Source organism: Daphnia pulex, chromosome 2, assembly GCF_021134715.1.
Source record: "Daphnia pulex isolate KAP4 chromosome 2, ASM2113471v1".
Classification (NCBI taxonomy): Eukaryota; Metazoa; Arthropoda; class Branchiopoda; order Diplostraca; family Daphniidae; genus Daphnia; species Daphnia pulex.
In genome coordinates, this window is record NC_060018.1 from 2,082,911 (window position 1) to 2,105,669 (window position 22,759).

A 22,759-nucleotide genomic window follows, 5' to 3' on the forward strand; every position below is an offset into this window, starting at 1 on the left:
GGAGTTGTTGTCGTGACGACATAAACTGTGTGTTCTCGTTTCCAATTCGTTTCCCGGTTGCCAGCAACTACTGAGAGATGAAATCCCACTGTAGCTACTGTGTACATACTATACTGCATGTATCACGACGAACTTCGCCTTTTCACCATGGGAGAGGAATGATTTCATCACAAGTCGACAAAAATCAAGCGGGTTGTATGTGTACGAAGGCATTGGACTCGATTGTGCCATCATCTGCCGACGATTCCCGGCCCCCTATCTTCTATATCTTCACAGCGCGTAATAGTGCGAAGAAAAAACGACGTTATCCTGCGGATACGGCACCAAGATTTGGGCTGTTGCCATGGCTCCTTGGCTGAAAGGTCTGGCAATCAACAGTGTACATTCGGACGACGCCATCAACTCAATGGAATGGAAAATAATTCACTTTCCCTTAAATATCTTGAACTCTTATTTTTGTTTTAAATCTTTTCAAAACAAAAGTTGATAGCCAGTGGACTCGCTTGTGAAAACAAGTCTGATTCGGTCGCGAGCGTGATCGACATTTTTGTACAGCCGGGCATAAACTGCTGGAAGATATAGGCATCAGTTCGTCGCATGGGGCCTCTCAATCATGGCCCGCAAGTCGGCAGTCTTAACGGTCAGACGTGATGAAATGATTATCGCTACGTCGACAACCAGGCGCGTTGATAATCGTGATGGATGCAGTGAGTTACTTATCACCATAATCGGTGGCCGTATATATCCCGCCGATGAATAACTAACCAATTACCAGAGCTCCTCCATAAGTTTTCGCAAGTTGGGGACTTGGAAATGAATAGGCTACTTACTATTATAACTATAACTATACACTGTAACGAGATGAGCGGTGGGACTTATTTCGTTTACCGGTGCAACACACACACACCCAAAAAAAAGGAAGTTCGTAAATGGAAAGCTATTGAGCCTCAAACGGCGATTCAGCCAAGCTCATGCAGTGGTTACAGAAAGCGAAATCCCTCCTCAATGGCAGATGATATGATATCAAACATAATACCGTAGACGATCGATCACCTTTTGTCATCGGCATTGCAGAGAAGATAGCGGCAGCAAGACAACAATGCGCAGTCGGCTCGTCTTTACCTTCCGTCCCCCCATTTTTACTTTTCTTTTCCTTCGTTCATCCCGCATTGAATCCAGCAGCAAATATACGAAAAGCTCATCTAATTTGTGTTGCGCCATTGAGCGAAGAGTTGATCCCCATTTTACTCTTTTGAAAACGGAGAAGAAAGTCTTAGTCTAACGGTTTGAATTATTTTCCATTCTCTTTACCGAATGATCCCCTATTTCTTATCGGAATACAATCATTCTTGTTTATTTCCCCTTCTTTAACGAGTGGTGGCGTGAAGGTTGGCATGTTTCTTTCATGTGCGTGACGCCATCTGTCAATTATGGTTTGTTTTTTTCTTTTTCTTTTAAAGAGACACGCCCAAACAGGAAAAGGCTAAAAGGAAAAAAAAAGAAAAGAATCAAAACAACAAGCCAAAGTTAGTTCGACCATCGCAAACCATTAGCGCACGTTACTATGTCGTATCGATTGGCGGAGGATTCTCTCGTCATCCTTGAAACTCGAGTCAGCCGTCGGCTTTTTGTTTCCTTTGGCGGGGAAGCTCCAACATGCTGTGCCGCGGCCGTAAATACACGCACAATAGTTTGTAGAATTGTAGTTTCAAACAGAACCCAATATAAAGACGAAAGGGACAAGCTAAGCACAAACGCACGAAGCTCATTTTAATAATAGAACGAGGTAAGTAAATTCTACCCCCCGTCCACCCCTCTATTCATCGGTGTCTACTTCCTACCAACAAAATCAATACCACAACTATACTTCTATATATAGTACTCATTCCGATATAAAATGGGAAAACGGACAAAGACTTTCAATTTTCGCCCGACCAGAAAATGGGGAACACACCCGGGCGCGTTATTAGAAGCTCAAGAAAACTTGTTTGATACACGAGGCGACGAGAGTCAAGTAGGTACGCGAACGGATCCTGGAGATCAGCACTTTCCATCGGGTTGTCCAGGGTTGATCAACGAATCAGCGCACGTTTCAATTGGCCATCGCACTTTCCGCATAGCTACTCCCCTCTCACCGAATTGCAGAATCACACAGTGATCTTTCTTCGTCCAGGAGCAGTCAGACCAATTTGTAATCCTGAGCCAAATAACTCGTCGGGATCAGTTAAGTGAATATCGTCGCCCCAGATTCTATTCGAATAGCAGTGAGGTGCAAATCGTTTCTTTATTAACAACGTATACGTGTACCATATCAAGTGAACCAGCAGTTTTATTGATTACAACTTAACTCGAAAGAAAGTAGGCGAACATTGAGAGCGCAGCCTTGAATTAGCATATCGTCATTGATTAAACATGCGCCCTTCATCTCTTTGGTTGTGCAGCAGGAAGCATTTTTGAAACCTGATTAGAACTTGCTGGGAGATTCCCCGACCGAATCAGGTTTAAGCCAATTCTCAAGGCAGTATGCAAATTCAATAAGACTTCGCCAAATACCAAAAGATCTCAAAGCCGCGTGAATTTCCATCCCGCTACATTTCACAAGCGAACGAAATCTCAACATTATCCGCGAGGAGCGCGCGGATAAGAGATAATATGTGAAAAAAAGAAAAAAAAAAAAAATTTTCATGTTTTGAGTCATTCGTTGGCCGTTGCTATAATAGACCGAGCCGATGTGATGCGTATCGCAGCAGCAGCGATGATCTAATCAGTCTGCAATTGGCTTTGAAAAAAAAGGAGGAGAAAAACGAACAAAGCGGAATCAGTCAATAAGGAACTTTTGGTGAGTGAAGAAAGATAGAGGGTAGCTTAGTAGTGTGCGTCCCAGCAGTAATAGCGATATATAGTATACACGGACGGACGGACGGACGCTCTCATCCTTGCGCGCGCGCAATCTCTCTTCATCAAGACGCGCCCGCGATGGTATAGATGATGATCTATATCGGGTGGAGAGGGGTGTAGTAGTAGCCGGCCCCGAACACTGGCGCGCTCTGACGGGTCTGTACCGCAATCCCGAGCCACCGAGAAATACGCCACAGTGCACATGCGTAACATGTCGGTAGCTTATTTTCCCCTCCAGACTCCCGTCTGAAGGAGAGATTTTCAGAGGGAGGGAGATGGCGTAGGGATTCGTTCGTGTTGAGTAAGGAGAGGGAGGAGGCGGTGTACACGACGGGGTGGCGGTGGTATAGTCATGTATAGTGTATAGCTAGAGGGGAGGGGATAAAGGCCAAAAGTGAACGAACGACGTTATATTCCGGCGACGCCGACGTCTGCCGCTAGAACTGTGCCGATCCGCGCTAGCGGATGAACGCGGGATTACGACCGCCGCGTCCAATAAACAACAAGAGGCAAAACTGGCGTGACACACACAAGCGTCGCTGCCTCTGCCGCCCGTCGCCGCCAACATTTTGAGAATTTTTTTCCCCAGTTGTGTGTCTCGTGTTTGTGTGCCCGTCAGTTTTTGTGCGCCCATCGTCTCTCGTCGTCGCCGGATGAGATCCAACGTGACGCCGAGTGGCCATTCATCATCATCTGGAACATTCATCACTCGGCAGAGGACAAGACAAAAATAACAATAATATTAATACTTAAGCGGTCCCTGGCGACCGGCGTCGCCAAAAAAGTTTCGGCAACCCAGTGCTTTTGAATCCTCTAAAAACGTTGGCAAATTCAATCATTCATTCATGCCGGGAATTATCGTCTTCCAGCGGAGATGGGGCGTCGGCAGCGACGATCTGGTTGTTCCCGGAATCTCATTGACTTTACTCCACGCCATTTGGTAAGTTTATTTTTTCCCCTGCTTTCTTTTGAAAAGTGTTAATTGGGATTTGGCTTTGACGGGGTCGATTCATTTCGCGGAAAAAGAAAAGAAAATTATTGAATACTTCACGCTGCTTTCGGGGAATTTGTCGCCAAAACATTCCCGTGCACTAATCAAGAGTAATAATAAATAACAAATAAGCAGCTGTGCACTTGTTTGTCACTCTTGGCGTGAGCCAGTTCGACTCGGTGTCGTGCAGAAACTCTTGCCATATCATCCGAGTGCTGATTCTCTAGCTGTACGAGTGTTTGAACCCCCCATGTTTGCACCAGTTGGCTCGGACGGCTTTACACATGTCGATTTCGCTTAACTTTCAGCGAGAGCGAAGAAAATGTAGAAGAAAAAACCCATATGTTTTTTTTTACTTTTTACCTTTGAAAAACGTGTCTAAAGCTAACACAAACTGGCTGCACACACATAGTATGTATAATAGATAAACACACACATCCGCGTTTGAGTATACAACACCATTGGCTCTTTCCCACTCGCGATGTTTTTATGTTGGCTTTATTTATAATATTTGTTGGTCCCGACCCAGAAAGACGTCGAGAGCAAAAGAACTGATGGCGTACACAAAATAAGCAAAAACCGAGAAAGAAAGGAAGAAAAAATTGAGAGGCCACAGCAGCACCACCAGAAAAAGCCGAGCAAGTACGGTGGGGTGGAAAAGAAGAAGAGATCTGAGAATAGAAGGCGTCAGTTGCGAGGTGATTACCGCATTCCAGAGTCAATATGCATCCAAAGAACAACAAATACCGAATTCTCTTGTTTCCTCCTTTGAGCAGCGCAAACGATCCTATTATATATATCGGGGGGTAGGGATCGTCGGTGGCGGGAAGGGCAAATTGATTACGTGCTGAGAGAAGCAAAATCCAATAGCGCTTCCAATATAATCCGCAAGTGTCGCGTATAGCTTTTTCTTTTTCTTCGGACAATCTATACTCAATTGTCGACACACAGACATGGCTGTATAAGAGAAATGCGGAATTTTTTCGACTTTCGGATGATTGGATAATGCGCTCCATTTTTCGGGTATCACGGATGTTGTTTCTGCTGTTGGCCAGAATCCCCCCGCTCGCTATCATCCCTCTTCCATCTCTTTCTTTTTTCCCCCATTTTTTTTTCTTTCTGTGGAGTGCCGAGTGGAAGAGAAGAGCCTGGACTTGCGGCGCTCTGCTGCCGCGATCAATAAAACGCGCCGAGTGAAGATACAGCTAGAGAGAGAGAGAGAGGGGGGAGGTTTAGTAGAGGCGGGACGGGCGTTGCCTCATCATACAGTCAGTAGGACGCCTTGGGTCCCCGATGTGTTTATACAAAACAGAAGAGAAAATAACGTGGAGGGGGGAAACCAGCAGCAGCAGCAGCAGCGCTATATAGCTAAGGTGGAAGACAACTCTAGCGATGAGCAGACTGAACTGATATGTCAACCGCCCGGTCAATGGATGCTCCATTATTTTTCCAATGGACGATGCGAAAGTCATTCCTCTAACACACAAGACGTCGTCCATTTCGCCTATCCCCCATCTATCTCGCCATCCACCGGATGGCCTTTGCTTGCTTTTTTGATCATTTGCGATGATGTCAATCTCGTGAGTGGAACTCACGTAAGATAACATTCATCATCGTTGAAGAGGTTTATCAACGGGGGACATGGTGGCGGCGGGGGGACACCAGGGAAAAGTTACTTTCTTACATCTTATAAGAGCGTGGAATAGTCAAAGGTTTAGAAGATATCAAACGAAACTTTTTTTTTCCTCCTTCCAAACACAAAATGTTGAGAGGATCCCTTCCTGGTCGACATTTTAACAGCATCCTACTATAGTGATCGGCATCCATTTTTGATTTGGTTTATCAATTGCCGCACAGCGAGCAAGGACGTATAGCTAGGGTACATTTTGGAGCCGTTTCAACAGTCCAGAAGGCATAAACGCGCATAAACGGCGCCTTGGAAGGCAAATGTCCCAGGACCGAAGAATTTCAAAAGAATAGGGCGACGGCAGGAAAAGCCAAAGAAAAAAAGATATAACAAGAAACAGAATGGCTAATGTCACGAATGCGGTGAAAGAAGTTGGCGTGAGCGCACCCCACCAGTAGTAGCGTGTGTAGTGTAAACGATCTCGTGCCCCCAGTAAATACATACGAGTCGTTCTTTTTCCCAACCAGCAGCCATCGTAAAATAGGTCGGAAGGAGCCCCCCATTAAGTGAAATGTTTTCATTCGCCTAAAAAGATAAATACCCAACGACTTTTTTTATTCTATTTTCAATATCTGCGGGAATGAGAGATGAAGGTGCTTCCGACCCGAAAATCTTTAATGGGAAATCATTCCCGGGAGCGAGAGAAAAAAACAGGAAAAAAACTCATTAATCATTTCTACGTTTTCTTTTTTCCACTCCGTTTCTCAATCCCGGCAGGTTGATTGTGGTTGCGGTCACGCTGGGACTTGACAACGGATCCGTCGGTCATGTTCGCAACACTGGGAACATTAGCAGCAGCAGCAGCGAAACAAGCGACACTATCGGCGTCCGGTTCAGCAACGAGTCGTTTCTACTGTCGCTGGCCAACCAGAGCAATGCTGAGGACGACGCTTGGTCCTCTTCCGCCAGCGGTGACGGCGGCCATGGTGGTGACGATGAGGAAGTGGTCGTTGTCGCTGAGCTGCACGCACTGCAAGAAGATCACGCCTGCGAAAGTGTTCTACGACTCTTGCTCATCATCAAAACGGCCCTTTTGGGCGTTTCGCTCCTGCTGGAAATTTTCATGGCCCGACTAGCGTTACGCGGAACCATGTGGGACGTCCATCCACGCCGCTTTATGGAGTACGTGCTCTACAGTCGATTACGTACGAACCACTTTTTTTTTTCGTTTTTTTTAGACGCTCTCTTTCAGTTTTTCAATTAAATGTTAAACGAACCAGTCTCGAACGACTTGTGTCGTGACACGCTCTCATATAAATGGACTCATCTATTTCTGATTTCTATTCTTTTTCACTCGTCAAATTTGCAACACGAATGTGGGGGGAAACAAAAAAACAAAACAAAACACAGTGGTTTTAGTGGCCGAAATGGTTTGGTCGTCGTTTAGCATCGTGTGGCTCCACGGCTCTTACATCACGTGTCCGGCAGGAATGGAAAAAGAAGTTCTCTTAGGTATATATAACAGCAAAACATTTTTTAATCACGCAACCGGAACAAAATTGCGTGAGCGTGGGACTCTATAATTTTGATCTGTTGGCCCCGCCCTCTTCTCTTACTATAAAGGTTCGGTTATTTGCGATTTGTGCGTGGCGTTGAGCGTGCTCATCACCATTTGGTGCACGTTTGACCGGGCCGGACGCTCTTGGGTCAAGATGACGCGCTTCCAGCGGAGCATGAAAGAAGGCGAGACGAAATACCACTACAAACGATCGGGAAATCACAGACCCAACTGGAGACAGAGGTACTACCTAATAGACGTCTCTTTCATCTTGACAAATTGCACTGTTTCTTATTTCACGAAATGATCCGAGTCAGCTGACGCTCGTGAATCACCCGTCAACTTTTTGTCATATGTTTACGACTTTTGTTTCGAGTTCTTACCCCCAAACTTTTATATGTCTATAAAGGAAAGTGATGAGGACTTACCAGGACACGTGGAATCATCGATGCAAGATCCTCTTCTGCTGCATGGGTCGTTCTGATCAATACCAGGTCTGTTTGCACAACACAGTCTATACCTGTCGTTCAATATTAGAGTTGTCGGTCACCATTGGACACATGGCCGTCTTTCAATCAAGTCTCACAAACTTCTTGTATTTCTCTCTTTTGTTCACACTCTTTTGTACACGAATCAATAAGGACTCCTTTTCGGAAATCGCCCGACTGCTGACGGATTTCTTCCGGGACCTGGATCTCGTGCCGACTGACATTGTAGCCGGTCTGGTTTTACTCAGGAAACAACAGAAGAAGTTACAAGAGACACTCGTTACCCAGGTAATAAAAAACAACAGACACTTGATTGACATGTCACACAATACGGACGTAAATCGATTCGAGAGAGATCGACATGACGTATTTACGAAACTGTTTCTCCAATTACTCAAAAGACTTTGAGCAAGGTCGACAATAACCTCAAGGTTTGACTTTTGGAAAAAAAAGGATCCCTAAACACATAATTTATGACCCACAGAACGCTTAAACACCATTACAGGCAATAAAGTCACTAATAAACAACAACGTAAGATGCGACAAATCCATAAAAGAAAAAGGAAAATGGGAATTTAATGTGTGGAGTCGGATTACAAACCTGCTGACATTTTTGTTTTATTCCTATTCAATTTTAAGTCTATACTCCATTTTCAACTATTTTTGTCGTTGCTGTATTTCATCTGTCGGAAAGGTTTTAGTAGTTTTTATTTGTTTTTGTTGGCTTGTCTTCATTTTGAATATAGGACCAGAACGACATTTACGAGTTCTTGTCGGGAGTGGCCGTCACTTCACGGACACGCTTCCTTTCCTTGCACGAACCCGACCAACTGGAAGCTTTCCAATTGACGGAACATTATATGAAATTCGCCCTGGCTGCTTATGGCTGGCCCATGTACCTGCTAGGCCATTCCAAGACGGGATTGTGCCGCCTGGTATCTAACATTAGGTAAGAACGAACGTCCATAAATTCCGGAAGGTCCTGCAGTTCGATAGAAACCATACATGGCAGTCCAGACAAGGTAGAGAGATACTACTGCTGCAAATCCAACTAGTACAGCTGCTACACTAATGGGATTGACATGCGAAATCCAATAACACGATCGCGTTCCAACAGTTTTTTGTTTTGTTTTTCAACTCCTAATTTTTCAAAGAGAAACAAATGAGTTTATCCCGGGAAAATTCAATTGAGATGAACAAGGATTTATGACATTATCTTTACCCGGTTTGTATCGCCATGCAAGGTGTTGCTGCTGTTGTGGAAGTGGTTCGACAGGCTCGTCGGAGAGTGGCGAAACTCTACCCGTCATTGTGGGAGACACGTGCAGTGGTTGTCACCTGGCAGCGCTGAAACAATCCATCGGCCGCGTTGATCACGAAGTCATTTTCGCTTCCTTCCACGTCGACGTAGCGGAAACGCCTTTTTTCGTCGCCATTGACTACGACCACCAGAGCGTCGTGGTCAGCATTCGAGGCACCATCAGCATGAAGGTATTGGGTGACCGATCGTTGAAAGATATAAATCAAATCTTGAATCTCTCTGTTTTCTGGGTCCCGTGACAGGACGTGATAACGGATCTTCACGCCGAAGCGGAACCCATTCCTCTCCAGTTAACACGAGAAGACTGGTTTGGACACAAGGTATCGAATTAACTATTTACAACTATAGCTATCGAACCCGACATAAACTGGACGTCCGCGGTTCATTTAGTTCTATTAGGAGAATTAATAAATGGTTTGGTTGTTTACCTTCTTGTTTTTGTCAAAAAAAGGGTATGGTGCAAACCGCCACATACATTCGCAACAAGTTGGAGAAGGAGAATTTGCTAGGAAAAGCGTTTGCTCACAATCCGGAAAGAGGCACGCCGGATTTTCGTCTGGTTCTAGTCGGTCACTCTTTAGGCGCTGGAACGGCAGCTATTTTGGCTTTGCTACTCCGCCACGAGTATCCCCATGTTCACTGCTACGCCTATTCACCACCCGGCGGACTATTAAGGTGGAAATTGGGTCAAAGCCTTTGAAGAAGAAGAAAACAAAATCAATCAATAAAATTTGGTGTACATTTTAGTTTACCGGCAGCTGAATTCACAAAAGAGTTTGTGACATCCATCGTCGTTGGCAAAGATGTCGTCCCTCGGCTGGGTCTCCATCAGCTGGAAACTTTGAGGTCCAGTCTGATGACGGCAATCAACAAGAGCACGAATCCGAAATGGAAAATTCTGGGTTCCAGCATGCTGTGCTGCGGACGGCGGAATAAAGATGCCTCTGTCAAAATTTCCAACAGTCCAGTCGTTTCGATCGAAGAAGGAGGCGGCGGCGGTTCAAAAGACGTGCCTTCCACAACAGCCGTCCTAACGAAACATCCATCCGATACTAATATCTCCCTGTCGACTCATCAGCCACTGTATCCGCCCGGCCGCATCATTCACATCGTTAGGCAACATCCAAAAGCATCCGACAGGCAAGTTGAAGAACTCTGGCTTTCCGCTTTAATTGTTGAGCGTACTCTAGTTTACTCTTGGGAGACAGCAGCAGATTCCGTTTGTAGGTGGCTGAGTAAATATTCAAAGAGTTGGGAGTTGTTATTTCCGTTCGATTTGGCACGAGTATAGTACTACGTTTTCTCTCTTAACTAGCAGGAGTCATGGAACACGACGAAGCCCAACTTGAGGTGAATAGTGTATAGGATATTCCCGAAAGGGGATCAGTAATGCTCGAACGAACTCCTTTCAGATGACCGAAAAAGCTTCTTTAGGTGTCTGCTGGCGTCGTCTGGCTCATTCCGGTGACTTTCATCCTCTACTAGTTGAAAGAGTAAAGAGAGGGCGGCGGCACTAGAAGAAGGAAAAAAAGTTGTTGTTTGTCACGCCAAGTTTACTGGGTTTCTCTATCTACAGACTGAGAGTTTATTTGATTATACCGGCTGTATCCGCACGAGGGAAAACAGAAAGCAGCAACGGGGAGGAGACTTTACGCCCTAGACTAACTCTCTAGATCAATTCTATAGAGCACTTTTTCCCCCCCTTTCTCTATCGATTTACGGCCAAGTTGCGGTTCTCGTCGACTAATTTATTTTCTCTCTTCTTTTTTTTTCTTCTCTTTTCGTGGGCGGGCTGTTGGGCGTTACCGGGACAAAAACACGCACTGATAGATCGGAACGAAGCTCCGGTTGTCCAGCGACGACCAAAGATGACCAGCCGGATCCTATTTACCAGGCTTTGTGGGCCGACACTATCGATTTCAACGAGGTACTCATCTCTCCCGTCATGGTCCACGATCACATGCCCGACACCGTCCTCAGCGCCATCAACAAGGTATTGTATACCGTAAACGTACGTTAATGGAAATTGCGATCGCCAAAAAAAGGGGAGAAAGGCATTTCTGCAGACCTGGAATTTATTTTTTTAGAATTTTTTCTTATTATTATTATTTGGCTTTTTTTAGTTGAGTGAATAGAATTGATTTATTTTTACTTTTTTTTTCTGACTGGAAATGTCCATTTCATTTTGGTTTGGGAATTTGTGATTTCTTTCGTGATAGAGCATGCATTTTTCTTTTTGTTTGACGTGCTGTGCCGTGGCCTACAACACAAAATCCTCTGTTGTTGGTGGTTCCGATTATTAGGTGCTGAGGCACGAGAAGCAGCTGGCCGAGTATCAGAGGCAAATCGTCTCCTCCCGCGTGCCTTGTTCAACCACCAACGTGTAGAGCGAGATGGCGGCCAGAATCCGTAGTAGGTCCCACTCCCACCTTCCAACAACCATGCACCGCCCGTCCGTCTTTCACGGTTTCCAATCTATTTTTCATTTTTCCTGCCAACTAGAAAATTTGTTCTCATTATTTTTGTTTTTTGATTTCGTTTGTTTTTTCTTTCTTCTTCTTGATTGCTTGATTTTTCAGTAGAGGACAATGCCGTCTTTCAGTTTCTCGATTCCTACCTCTTTTATTTGGGATTGTTTTCATTTCGGCGGATGGCCACTTGTTATGATGTCCGAGCTTCACTCTTCCGTCCTTAATGCTTCGACAAGTGAAGAGTTCATCCTGCCCATCCCATCCCAGGTTCTCTCGTGTCATGGGCCGTCCAAACCTCAACGAGTCACGTCGGAACCTCTATTGAAGGATGACCAAGCCGATTACCAACCGGGCCTGATCGTCGACGGTTCTCTTCTGACGGCAGCCAGCTTTACTCCGTCGCCAGTGATGATGCCGCAGCATTCCTTTTTGGAAAACAATAGCTTGACGTCGATCGACCGGAGTCCCACCATTGGCCAGCGATCGCCCGACGCCAAAGAAACGCCTTACTCCAGTAGCGTTCCTGCCAATTCTTGCTACATGTTGCAACCGCCTTCGTGGATGAATCCGCAAGTCCGGCGAGCCACAACTAGTAACTTACCGGCCATGTCAGCAGCCGGCTGGAACTTTAATCCTCTTCAACACTATCCAGTCGATGGCGAGGACCTGGTTTCAGAGTACAGTAATCGATTAGTGGCGCCAATCGCCACTCCCGAGACACTCTCCGGAGAATCCGCCAACGGGTCCGTCTCCAGTCTTGCCAAGAGGGCGCACAAATTCCTGAGGAGAGATAGAGCTGCATCTGTTACCAAGAGAAAGGATTTACCAAAACAGTACAGTGGAAGTAGTTCAAGTGTGTACGAAATGACCGAGTCAAGCAGCGTCTATTGTGCATCTCCGTTGAGCAGCGCCAAAACGACCAGTGGACAGACGCGGGCCACAAGGGCGCAGTTGAAGCGAGAAATTATGCGACTCTACCAGAGAGCCGCTGCCGATGTGGATAAGATTGAGCAAACGCCGTCAGCCGAGCAGGATCCCAGTTCAACTAGCAGCCACACATCACGGACGACAAGTAGTTCAAGTCAATCACAGCCGTCGCGATTGTTTCCCGTTTTGGAACCAGCGTCGCCGGTCTTTGGCGGTGGAAACGGAAGCAATTCTGACAGTCACAGCGGCTACGCTTTGAGCCCTGTCGCGTCACGCCCAGCGACCGCTAATGGTGCTACCGATCGAAGGCTGTCACCTTCGAGTAGACCCAATTTGCCTCCATGTAACACGTCATTTTAAAGGCGAAAAACATTCATTTAGCTCTAAATAAATAAATAAAGATCAAAGCCAGATATGGTTGAAAGCTCCCAGATCTCAAATCGAGGAAAATAAATCAGCTTTTTCCGACAGGAGTAAAAAGAAAACAAAAACAAAATTAGGTTGAACGAAGAGCTCCTCTAACACCGATTGAATAACGCTATCGGAGATGTGTTTACACAATCCTTAAGGACGAGAAATGCCTGGAAATAATAAATAAGAGAGGAAAGACGGGGAAATCGAGCTTGGAATGAAATGGATTGCTACGAGATTGCAGAAGCATGACACTTCCAATCTCTTTTGCCCAACGTCGCGAGAAGATTGAGTTTCGATCGGATTGCAAGGATCTGCAGCACGTCACCAAGACAAGGCCAGCTGGAATAAGATCAGTAGAACTGCAGATCCCAGGAGCTAACATTGACACATTCCCTGTTACCCCTTTTTTTTTCCTTCTAGCATCTTTTCCGCTTTTTTTTGCTACTCTACCTAGTCGAGGAGGTCCTGTTGGATGGATGGAAGTTGGATGAAGGGAAGATACTCCCAAGGTTCCAATTGTTTCTCGACAGCTGTATCGATGATTGTGTTCATCTAATCGTTTTGTCATCGACCGTTTTTCAGTTGGCGTTGATCTTGTCTCCCTCCGTTTACTTGTTACACGTCACAAAGTTTTACCGTTCCAGTATGACGCCAATCCTCTTCCTTCGTCCTTTTCGACTGCCTGTTCAGAACAACTGCCCTGCTGTGAACAATTGATTGAATCATCGTTTACGGTTAGCTTTTCTTGTGTTTACATCTGTAAGATTTCTGTTCCAATTGTTTCCTGTATTGCACAGACATGTAGACACAATGTATACATCCATCACAGACACAGACACACCCACAATACACGGTAACAGCTAGTGTTTTTTTTTTCTCTCTCTCTCTTTTAATAATTCTAAACGATTAGGCCTATTTTGTCTAATACTATAATATTTTTGTATACAGATTTTTGCAATTCTTTTACCGACGCGTATAAATTTATATGATATATATGAGAGATGAGAGAGGACATTTGGAGCTAGGGACTCAATGGAATATCTATGTTGGAAATTCTGCTTATTTTCGGAATGCTTATACTTTGTTGCGTTTCTACAGACTTGGTCTCTTTCTTTGAATAATTCGTGTAACGTGCTGTAGATTTGTGTGTGTGCTAATAAATCATCCGCGACAGGAGATTACCTTATTTTTGGACGACGATTCATTTCTTTTTAGAGGGAAGATAGTTCGGGAAATCCATCTTTCAATATCACTTCCAAGATATCGTAAAAGAGTTGTTTGTTCAGACGCTCGTCTTGAAGAGCGTCCAAGACCTTCAGGGTTCCCCGTCTGGCATTCTTGTGGCCTAGCAATTGGTTGAAGACGTCCGGAATGTTTGCTACAAGCAAGTCTCGAACTTCCAGTCTGTCAAAGTGTTATCACGTTAGGCTAACAGGGTAAAACTTGGCGATGGAGAGCACGTCTGCTATAGATCGATTGTCGCGTTATAACTTACTTGGTTCTTCGCTTTTCGTCGATACTTCGTAGGAGTGCGGCAGGGAGTAAGGATCCATCTGGCCACCATGTCTTGACTAGCAGCTGAACATAACCAAGCACCGCTTGATCGGTAAAAAGACTAGAAATCACATCCCGTAGTTGCCTATGAGTCCAAAAATGTTTCCAGTAAAATAAATGGGCAATAGAGATTACATCTGCAGACTTAGTACCGATTAATGGTGCGGCCATAAGTGATTTGAACAAACGTGACTAGGGTACGGCGGAGCCACCCAAACACTCCACGAAGTTCAAAGACTTCGCTAATCAGATGATAAATTGGCTCGGCAATACCATCACGAGTATCGTCAGAGAAGGCTGACTGGAAGAGCGAGTCAGTTTCATCCGCGCCTGTCGCCATGTTGTTATCGTGTTGTTGTTGTTGTTGCTCTGCGTCATCATCACTTTCTCGGGGCGTGTCCCTGTGGGCGAACAGTATATATGTCTTTACAGTCTAGCACATCTTTATTTTTTCTCCTTCTTCTGTGTGTACCCTTTAAATAGCGTGGCGAGAGAGAACCGGTTCGATTTTTTGGGTGCGTCCACGACGAGCGCCTGGCGGAGGCAAACAGGAGTATTGTGCAGGAAAGTAAAGAGAGCTTCGCTTTTGTTGAGACGGTCGTCAGCCATTACCGTCTATAAGGAATTCGCATTGTTAAAGCTCATATTCTCATTCCATCCCAAAGTTTAACAAAAGAAGGAAGAAAAGGGGATTTTTAATACAGTTAATGGACTTACGTCGAGGAAGCCCTGGAGTTTATCTTGAGCTCGCTCCAAATAAGCTCGATCGTTGAGCTTGCCAAAAAGTGACTTGCCCGAGACAGCAGGCAGTTGAGACGTTTTCAACCAGGGACACGTAAGACTCAGTTTGCTTATCAGCGCGTAGAATTCCGCCACCTGGCGCCAAACGGTCCACGACATAGCCACTCTTTTTCCTGTGCCAAGAGCAATAAAAAACAAAACAAAAAAACAAGCCGGCTGTCTATAGATAAACACTACAAGATGTCGCAACAAATCATTTTTATACTTGACGTCGATCCGTTATTTGAAGCAACGGCGATCATAGCTGCTTCATCCTCCAAGTGCAATTCGATTGGAAATCGCACATTCTCCTTTTCTTCGGGATTCTAAAACAAAGACAAACTTTATGGCCCCAAGTTTTATTTTCAAGTTAACATAAATGACACAAGCACCTGTGGGGGCATCCCTACTGTCGCTTTCCATTGCCCCATGTGAGCAGCCCAGGATTCGGCCTGGTTGAGCCAACTCTCGACTTCACGGCGTTCCGTCTGTAAAGACTCAACTTCTTTTTCTAAAGCAACTACCAACGAGCTATCCGGAGCGATACTGCGTAAACTAGTCATTGCCTGTTCTCCGTAACAAACTTGTTTTTAATTTAAGCAATGTTAGAAACTGAGGGAAACTTAGATACCTGAAGTTTAATTACGAGACGTGCATCAACTTGCTCCATTCGACTTTTAGCAAATTGAGTCTGTTCGCTCCATTCCATAACGCCAGCTGTGTCCTCTGACTCATCATCAGCGATCCATGGTTCTTTCCAAGAAAAATGGCGCTCTCTAAGCGGATCTGTTGCAGAATCCGTCTCGCAACCCTGACGACCCGTCATCTGACAAGTGAGAACAACTAGGAACGACGGGTAATGACGATCCTCAAGCACCTTCCATACTTGATCTTGTGCTTGAAAAAATGCCTCGGGTCCTTTGTCTCCAGTAATAAACCCTTCCATACCTTTCACCAAATTCTATGAAGAAATAAAGTTTGGAATGTAGTAAAATTCAATCGATAAAAAAATACGAAATTATATACTTTCTCTAGTTTGATTATTTGACTGCTACCATTAATATACGTATAAAACATGTGAGCTGCGGATGCAAGAGCTGCTTTGCGATCAAGCCTCCGTAATTCCTGAGTGCCCAACCAAAATTTCAGAAGACCAATCTGTCATTTTTCATGTTGAAACAAATATTTGATCAATTACTTCACGAATTAAAAAAAAAAAAAAATGTGCATACTTGAGTTTCTCCTTGCTGAATAAGATAAAGTTCAAGTTGTCGACGTAGGTTGTTGTTCCTCATAACGGTCTTGAAAGAAGGAACCATTTCATCGTTGAAATTAGAATTGGATGTGGAAGTACGAGAAAAGTCACTCATCGGTGCCCCCAAAACGCGAAGTCTTCTTTCGCACTGGAGTTTTGCGTAGGTTAATTGTTTAATGTATCGTTTTAAATTACGTGCCTGGAAAAGACGAAAAAAATTAATGAGACATGTAGAAAGATATGGAATATCATTTCTATTTTTACTTGTAAAAGATCAATTTTGTTGGAACCCAAGAGCAAGAATTCCTGATCAGGCTCTGTTCCTTTAGAACGTCGCATAGAGCCAATGGTGGTAGCTTGAGCGATTTCCGTTGCAATGTTGTATCTGCAAAATCAAACGACATTAGTGAAAATTGGACGAGTATGTCTGATTTTATTGATTATTATTTTTTTTTTGTGACCGATAGTCACCTTATTTGACGTAGTTCTTCCAGATCATCGCAATCTTCAATAAGAGAAACAAAATCTTCGTAACTAGCTGCGTAAGCGTAATCTTTCTTCATCATTTGCTTTCGGTGAAGGTGCAAGACTAACTGCTGGTTGATTGTATCAGGATCACACAAGCTGTCGATGCCTGGTTGCAAAACTGAAGAAAAATAATCAATGTGAATGAATATTTATTTAGACGTGAACCATTATCGTTACTAACCTTGGCAAGCAAGTAATTCTCCAAGAGCGTGGCGTAGAAGGAAACAGTCAACGTAGGATCGTGGGAATAGATTCACTATCATAACGTCCGCCAATTTTCGAACCAACTCCAATTCCGATTGAGGGCTCCGTAGAAAAGATGAGAGATTATATGATATCATTTTATCTCGCATATTCTCCCTTGAAAGTGCCGATGGGGGAATTAATGAACACCGTGAAATTTAACCATTAAACACAACTTTTAACTTACGGATTCGATTGGGCGAGGCGAATTTTTTCCAAATGACGCGTAACTCGAACAACAACATCTTGTGTAATTAATTGTACTGGATCAATGTTGCTAATTTTGCAGTAAAATTTATGCAAGGCTTCCCAAGCATCATTCCTTTTGAACATTAAATTAAGAAGATATTTCTAAAAACTTGATGAATGATGTGATTGTAAGGGAAATCATACTTCATGGATGAAGTTGGAAGAGTAATGTCTTTGAGAATAGAATCTAACAAATCCCTGAAAATCAAATCCATTAAATTCTGCAATGTTGTACTGACACTTCTGTTCATAATTATTAGTGGATTATCGGAAAGACTATTTTTGACAGTTTGCAATGTCAATGCCATCTCCTACAAAATAAAAACAGTGAATTTGTATATTATATGTTTTTGTAAAACTTTTGTAGATATAAATTGGTACTTACTCTTATATTTTCTTGGAATTTCCTTATTTCTTTTGGACTATCAGTTGAGCTAGAAGAGTGGTTGGGAGACATCATAATCACAATTGAAAATACAGAGATCATACCAATGACTGAAGTAGCTAATGAAGCTGCAAAGAACCCGAACATAACAAAGCTGTTTGTAAAGAACCAAACTACAATTGAAGCTACCATAATTAACCCACTCCAAATACTTAAAATTTTAACTTCCAGCATTTCTAAACTGAGACAACTGGACATTTTCATTTAAAGAGTAAATCCAACTTAAAGAAAGCTTTCTTGACTGCACAGTCTAACATATTTAATGAAATGAAAAAATAAAATTCAAAAAAGTCAACAGGTTATCTCTAGTCTGCATCCCCTCAAAACCAGCTTTGTTATTTAAGTCATACTATTTTACAGGAAAATCAATGATAAATGTTAACGAAGCTGTAGACTAGATAAGGACGAGGAAATATTGTTCCTGAGGCCATAAGTTCCCAAGAAAAAATAAACACTTGATAACATTTGAACGCGTTCGAACAATTCGGCGATTCGATAACTGACTAGCAATCACGCTAGCTTTAATAGGACTAATAAAAAAAAGGGGAGGTTCTCTACTATGAAGCTGCTACGGTTAGCAGACAGGTTTGTTATGAGTTTGTGTCAAGAGAAGAGACCAGCTGTTCGGTGCTGCCTCCTCGTTTGCATTTTCATAAACTGCTGAAAACGAACGATTTTAATTTTATTGAAAAAAAAACAATTAATTATGTCTTTTAAAACTGTGATACCTATGTACGTTGAAAAAGTTAGTTAATTTATTCAATATAAGTTATAGACTGGCGTCCAACGTGACGTCCAACTTCAATAGACCCTGAGGGTTTAAGCACATAAGCAGACAACGTGAATTGACATTTGACAGAATGTTCTAAAATAAGTACCTCTTCAAGAATTGTACTCCTGGAGATGCTTTTAAGGAATTTCCCGACGGAGAAAGCTTCACATCGCTTTTCAAACCTGTTTTCGAATTCATTTCTGTGATATTTAGCTTTAGAAATTTTGACTAATTGTAACATTTGCACCAATTACGAAACAAACGCATTTCGTGTGACCTATATTTATAATGGGAATCATAACTACCAGTCTAGGATTCGGAGCAACTCTCGGAGGTTTATTTGCACTACGACGGTAAAGATTTTATTTAAAATTCACTTCTCTTTTAAAAGTATTCATTTTAGGTGGAGGGAAAATCAGTGGGAATCATGTAAAACAAACAAAAGGCTTGATGGGCAAGTGGCCATTATAACAGGAGCCACATCTGGATTAGGGAAAGTTCTAGCTGAAGATTTGGTAAACAGAGGAGCAACTGTTGTTTTAGCCTGCCGTAATCTTATTGAAGCCAGGGAAGTGGTTGCTGAAATCAAACAACAATACCTTGGAGCTCAATTGGTTGAGTTGTGATGTGAACAGGATATGTTCATTTTCTAACTGTTTAGTTTTGAAATATTCAGGATGTTGTTGAGTTGGATCTCAGTTCACTGGAATCTGTAAAGAAGTGTGCAGCTATTCTACTTGAACGATATGATCATATAAATATACTCATCAATAATGCTGGAGTGTCTATCCCAACTAAAATGGGGATAAAAACAACTGAAGGCTTTGAAATTAATTTTGGAGTAAATCATCTTGGCCATTTCTTACTAACAAATCTGTTGGTAGACAGGTTAATAGCTTCAGCCCCAAGCAGGTATTCTTACTTAAAATAAAAGTGAAGGCATTACATTATACTAAATGTTTATAAAAATTACCCAGAATTGTGATTGTTTCATCAAAATTACATGAGCAAGGATCAATGGATTGGGAAGCATTTGAAGGTACAAAGGACTTTGAAGAAGGAAAGAGAGGTCCTAATGCTGCCTATTGCAGTTCAAAATTGGCAAATGTATTATTTGGAACAAAGCTAGCCGAAAAACTCCAAGTCAGTAATTCTTTCTGGTTCATACACTAATAAGAATTAAACAAAATTTAACTTTGTTGCATATTACAGAATCACGGAGTAAATGTTTATACGGTTTGCCCAGGGTGGAATTATACTAAGGCAAGTTCTGATTTTATTATTTGTTACATGCAAAATAATTGCTTAAATTTGCGTACACCGTCTAAACGTCTAATAATGAAAATTTGCAATCCAAACAGCTTTTCCGCTATTCATCAGTACCATTTTATTCATGGATAGCCATTATACCGATTGCATTTTGGTTTATGAAGCCTGCTCGAATTGTAAGTACTTCATGCCGACAGAATATTGTTAAACATACCTAAAATTGAATTGTTACTAGGGCGTTCAAACTCTGATCCACTGTGCAGTATCAGAGGAAACGGAAAATGAAACGGGACTTTTTTATCGTGACTGCAAGGTTTATCAAAGTCAACTTAAAGCTAGCTCAAATTCCACAATCATTAACAAATTATGGGAGCTAAGCTGTAAAATGTGTAAGATTGAATGGTAGTAATTTCAGTTCAATACAATTATTAGTAAAGTGACATGATCATTTCTGTATTATCAGTTACCTTAGCTTAACCTATCATAATTCATTTTTCTGGTTCACTAAGACTTCTTTGTGGCCTTAAAAGTTTCATCAGCACATGTGCATCAGCTGGCTCAATTCTCTTGTAGTATTGTTCTTTTGTTTCAACAATTTCAAAGCCAAATTTCTTGTAGAAGTCAATTGCACTTTGGTTGTTAACTTGAACATGGCTGTTTTGAAAAGTTAAGTCTTAAAAACATATTTTTTTTTCTCAATAATAAAATATAATTACAGAAAAATGCTATGAAAATCCCCATCCTTTTCCACGTAGTTTAGGACATGTTCCAACATTTTGGCACCAATACCCCTTTTCCTGTATGGAGCTAGGCATCCCAGGGTCATGATGTACAATCTTCTTGATCCATCTAAAATATCGATCCTACAGCATACAGCTCCCACCACAATGTCATTATAGTATGCTGCACAATAAAATGTGATAAATGTAAGGAGAAATAAAAGGAAAATCAAGTATGTGGTACCTAGCTTAGCCAATTCTCCTGCTTCTAGAATATCTTTATAGAACTTGTCGTTGTAGGAAACTGGAAATACCACTTGATTCAATCGTTTCAGTTGTTGTAGGTTGTGAGGTGTGACATCCCCCAGTTCTATTGTTGCCCTGAAATAAAATAATCCTTTGTAATTGTCATCGGCATGCAAAACGGGATATTCAGTGGCAGTCACACATACAGCTTGTTAAGACTTTAAGGTAAGCTATAATAGAGTTTGTTTTTAAAAACACTGTGTGGAATGCTTTACCAATTACTTCCCCAAAAACATTCAGTTTATTTACCTGGTCATTTTTGTTCCAGTCAAATTTCAAGGGGGCTCACGTTTTGATCGATGTGATTTCGGAAATTTACAGCAGACAGAACTCGAAACCGAAAAAACCCATGGTGCGGCGACGACATCGACAGATCAAAATTTTCATAAACAATATTTGCAATCATTCACAGTTTCAATAATAAAATTCCACGTTGCTAATAAAATGAATCGAAAAAATAAAAAAAAATCCATACGAAGTCCGTACGAATCAAACTTAAAAAAATTGCATTATCTGTGAATGCCTCTCAAGGTGGCTCAACTGGCAACGTCACAAGATTTTTTGAATTTCTCAGTTAAAATTCACTTGGTTAAAGAGTAGTAGTTAAACGTCAAGAAAACGTGTCGTCTCGTCTTATTACAATATAAATTTGAGGAAAAGAAGCTATTAAGTCAAACAGTTAAAATATTGACATTAAAATGACATCCAAAAAACGTGGACTTAGCCTGGAGGAGAAACGTAAAGGCATGATGGAAATTTTTTATGAAAAGAAAGACTTCTTCCAGCTTAAAGAATTAGAAAAAATTGCCCCAAAAGAAAAAGGAATTGTACAAGGAACAGTAAAAGATGTGATTCAAAGTTTGGTGGATGATGGAATGGTTGATACAGACAAAATTGGCACATCAATTTATTTCTGGGCCTTTCCTAGTAAGGCAATCAATGCAAAAAAACAGAAACTAGTGCAACTGGAAAATTCTAGTCAACAACTGAAGAAGTTGAGAGTTGATGTTGAAGCAAAGTTGGCAGAAAAAAGAGTAAGTTGAGGCGTCATTAGATAATTTTCTATCTTTTTTGTTTTTGTGCACTTAGACTTAACTGACTGTCGTAATTTAGGTTGGACAACAGGATGATGATACAAAAGACGAATTATTACAAAAGTTAAAGGAAGCACAAGTACAAAACGCTGAATTGAAAAGAAGTCTGATTGAATACCAAGAACTTGATCCTGATGAACTTGAAAAACTAAAAGCAGAATCTCAGGTGAGTCTTTCTTGTGTTGGCAGTTTCTTTCATAGTATATTATAGCAATTGCTCTCACAGGTTTCTTTGGAGGCTGCGAACCGTTGGACAGATAATATTTTCGCCGTCAAATCCTGGTGCAAATCAAAGTTTTTTATGGAAGATAACCAATTAAACAAAGCATTTGGAATTCCGGAAGAATTGGACTATTTGTAGAAGCCTCAAGAATGCTTTCTGTAAATAATTTAGAAGCATTGTTTAAAGCTTTTTGAATTCTTCCTTGTCTCTTTCCCATGTCCTTGACTGAATTCTGTAAGAACCTGGATACTTTCAACGATATTTTCCTAACATGTATAGTTTTCTGTGTAAAATACTTCAAATTTTGAAGTGCGTTTAATACAGAATTCCGTTTTTTTTTTCATTAACAGTGTTATTGTTTGGTCATTGATTGTCTACCAAAAACTTTAATAACAACACGGCGTATTATTTAGTTTCTATGAACAGATTAGAGAAACGTGAAAAAGTCGGAGTTATATGGTCGAGCTCTGACCATTCGGATTCTTACGTTTACTTTATTTCTTCTTGTTTACGTCTTGTGCTTATTTGTTTTGAAACTGATGTTCCTAGGATGGTAGTAGTTTCTAGCGTCTCGATAGGACAAATAGTGGAGAGCCTGTCTGCGCATCTGCCACATTTTATGCCTTT

General features: G+C 42.1%; 5 protein-coding genes across 16 annotated transcripts; 3 read left to right on the forward strand and 2 right to left on the reverse strand.

Annotated features, from left to right (window-relative positions):
• The first annotated feature begins 2,690 nt into the window (after window positions 1-2,690).
• Window positions 2,691-13,881, forward strand: LOC124202046 (diacylglycerol lipase-alpha-like). 6 transcript variants are annotated; one of them, XR_006877888.1, is made up of 14 exons: window positions 2,691-3,838; window positions 6,294-6,721; window positions 6,927-7,028; window positions 7,140-7,317; window positions 7,484-7,568; window positions 7,716-7,850; window positions 8,309-8,511; window positions 8,807-9,053; window positions 9,126-9,203; window positions 9,335-9,558; window positions 9,631-10,023; window positions 10,714-10,876; window positions 11,187-11,349; window positions 11,463-13,881. XR_006877888.1 is itself a non-coding variant. In XM_046598337.1 (14 exons), exons 1-13 carry the CDS (start codon window positions 3,744-3,746, stop codon window positions 11,268-11,270), a joined length of 2,415 nt encoding a protein of 804 aa, XP_046454293.1. In that variant the 5' UTR covers window positions 2,691-3,743; the 3' UTR covers window positions 11,271-11,295; window positions 11,463-13,881. The 6 variants fall into 6 exon arrangements, 4 of the variants coding, with proteins under 4 accessions (XP_046454293.1, XP_046454304.1, XP_046454285.1 ...); XR_006877889.1 differs by having other exon boundaries at window positions 11,466-11,749; XM_046598337.1 differs by having other exon boundaries at window positions 11,187-11,295.
• On the reverse strand, window positions 8,018-18,404 carry LOC124202081 (sorting nexin-25-like). 7 transcript variants are annotated; one of them, XR_006877912.1, is made up of 24 exons: window positions 17,690-18,340; window positions 17,449-17,615; window positions 17,243-17,377; window positions 16,994-17,172; window positions 16,756-16,930; window positions 16,549-16,669; window positions 16,262-16,483; window positions 16,056-16,187; window positions 15,661-15,990; window positions 15,422-15,595; window positions 15,256-15,355; window positions 14,967-15,163; window positions 14,722-14,864; window positions 14,402-14,650; window positions 14,191-14,334; window positions 13,878-14,099; window positions 12,224-13,398; window positions 11,501-12,156; window positions 11,036-11,381; window positions 10,483-10,951; window positions 9,636-10,396; window positions 9,312-9,577; window positions 8,785-9,187; window positions 8,018-8,702 (listed from the first exon to the last, which is right to left on the reverse strand). XR_006877912.1 is itself a non-coding variant. In XM_046598370.1 (16 exons), the coding sequence occupies exons 1-16, from the start codon at window positions 17,951-17,953 to the stop codon at window positions 13,907-13,909; spliced, it is 2,925 nt and encodes a 974-aa protein (XP_046454326.1). In that variant the 5' UTR covers window positions 17,954-18,404; the 3' UTR covers window positions 13,461-13,906. The 7 variants fall into 7 exon arrangements, 1 of the variants encoding a protein (XP_046454326.1); XR_006877918.1 differs by having other exon boundaries at window positions 9,636-10,951; window positions 11,501-12,134; window positions 13,146-13,398; XR_006877914.1 differs by having other exon boundaries at window positions 9,312-9,550; window positions 9,636-10,951.
• On the forward strand, window positions 18,344-20,230 carry LOC124202187 (retinol dehydrogenase 12-like). Its single transcript, XM_046598496.1, has 7 exons — window positions 18,344-18,874; window positions 18,925-19,135; window positions 19,198-19,433; window positions 19,499-19,664; window positions 19,734-19,784; window positions 19,883-19,966; window positions 20,026-20,230. Exons 1-7 carry the CDS (start codon window positions 18,810-18,812, stop codon window positions 20,194-20,196), a joined length of 984 nt encoding a protein of 327 aa, XP_046454452.1. The 5' UTR covers window positions 18,344-18,809; the 3' UTR covers window positions 20,197-20,230.
• On the reverse strand, window positions 20,223-21,212 carry LOC124202202 (probable N-acetyltransferase san). Its single transcript, XM_046598503.1, has 4 exons — window positions 21,065-21,212; window positions 20,754-20,890; window positions 20,507-20,693; window positions 20,223-20,444 (listed from the first exon to the last, which is right to left on the reverse strand). The coding sequence occupies exons 1-4, from the start codon at window positions 21,070-21,072 to the stop codon at window positions 20,279-20,281; spliced, it is 498 nt and encodes a 165-aa protein (XP_046454459.1). The 5' UTR covers window positions 21,073-21,212; the 3' UTR covers window positions 20,223-20,278.
• A 171-nt stretch (window positions 21,213-21,383) lies between these two features.
• Window positions 21,384-22,479, forward strand: LOC124202195 (meiotic nuclear division protein 1 homolog). Its single transcript, XM_046598502.1, has 3 exons — window positions 21,384-21,849; window positions 21,929-22,075; window positions 22,136-22,479. Exons 1-3 carry the CDS (start codon window positions 21,514-21,516, stop codon window positions 22,268-22,270), a joined length of 618 nt encoding a protein of 205 aa, XP_046454458.1. The 5' UTR covers window positions 21,384-21,513; the 3' UTR covers window positions 22,271-22,479.
• The last annotated feature ends 280 nt before the right edge of the window (window positions 22,480-22,759 follow it).

Excerpts from the sequence above, each read along its gene's own strand:
- LOC124202046 (XM_046598317.1), top strand. The coding sequence starts at position 3,744 with ATGCCGGGAATTATCGTCTTCCAGCGGAGATGGGGCGTCGGCAGCGAC. Across the intron at positions 3,839-6,293 it reads ACTTTACTCCACGCCATTTG|GTTGATTGTGGTTGCGGTCA; the intron begins GTAAGTTTATTT and ends CAATCCCGGCAG. Across the intron at positions 9,054-9,125 it reads GAGGCACCATCAGCATGAAG|GACGTGATAACGGATCTTCA; the intron begins GTATTGGGTGAC and ends GTCCCGTGACAG.
- LOC124202081 (XM_046598370.1), bottom strand. The coding sequence starts at position 17,953 with ATGAAAATGTCCAGTTGTCTCAGTTTAGAAATGCTGGAAGTTAAAATT. Across the intron at positions 15,991-16,055 it reads AAATAATCAAACTAGAGAAA|AATTTGGTGAAAGGTATGGA; the intron begins GTATATAATTTC and ends ATTTCTTCATAG. Across the intron at positions 14,335-14,401 it reads TATGGCCGCACCATTAATCG|GCAACTACGGGATGTGATTT; the intron begins GTACTAAGTCTG and ends TTGGACTCATAG.
- LOC124202187 (XM_046598496.1), top strand. The coding sequence starts at position 18,810 with ATGGGAATCATAACTACCAGTCTAGGATTCGGAGCAACTCTCGGAGGT. Across the intron at positions 19,136-19,197 it reads AATACCTTGGAGCTCAATTG|GATGTTGTTGAGTTGGATCT; the intron begins GTTGAGTTGTGA and ends TGAAATATTCAG. Across the intron at positions 19,785-19,882 it reads CAGGGTGGAATTATACTAAG|CTTTTCCGCTATTCATCAGT; the intron begins GCAAGTTCTGAT and ends CAATCCAAACAG.
- LOC124202202 (XM_046598503.1), bottom strand. Across the intron at positions 20,694-20,753 it reads AGGAGAATTGGCTAAGCTAG|CATACTATAATGACATTGTG; the intron begins GTACCACATACT and ends TTTATTGTGCAG. Across the intron at positions 20,445-20,506 it reads GATTTTCATAGCATTTTTCT|CCATGTTCAAGTTAACAACC; the intron begins GTAATTATATTT and ends TTTTCAAAACAG.
- LOC124202195 (XM_046598502.1), top strand. The coding sequence starts at position 21,514 with ATGACATCCAAAAAACGTGGACTTAGCCTGGAGGAGAAACGTAAAGGC. Across the intron at positions 21,850-21,928 it reads CAAAGTTGGCAGAAAAAAGA|GTTGGACAACAGGATGATGA; the intron begins GTAAGTTGAGGC and ends GTCGTAATTTAG. Across the intron at positions 22,076-22,135 it reads AACTAAAAGCAGAATCTCAG|GTTTCTTTGGAGGCTGCGAA; the intron begins GTGAGTCTTTCT and ends TTGCTCTCACAG.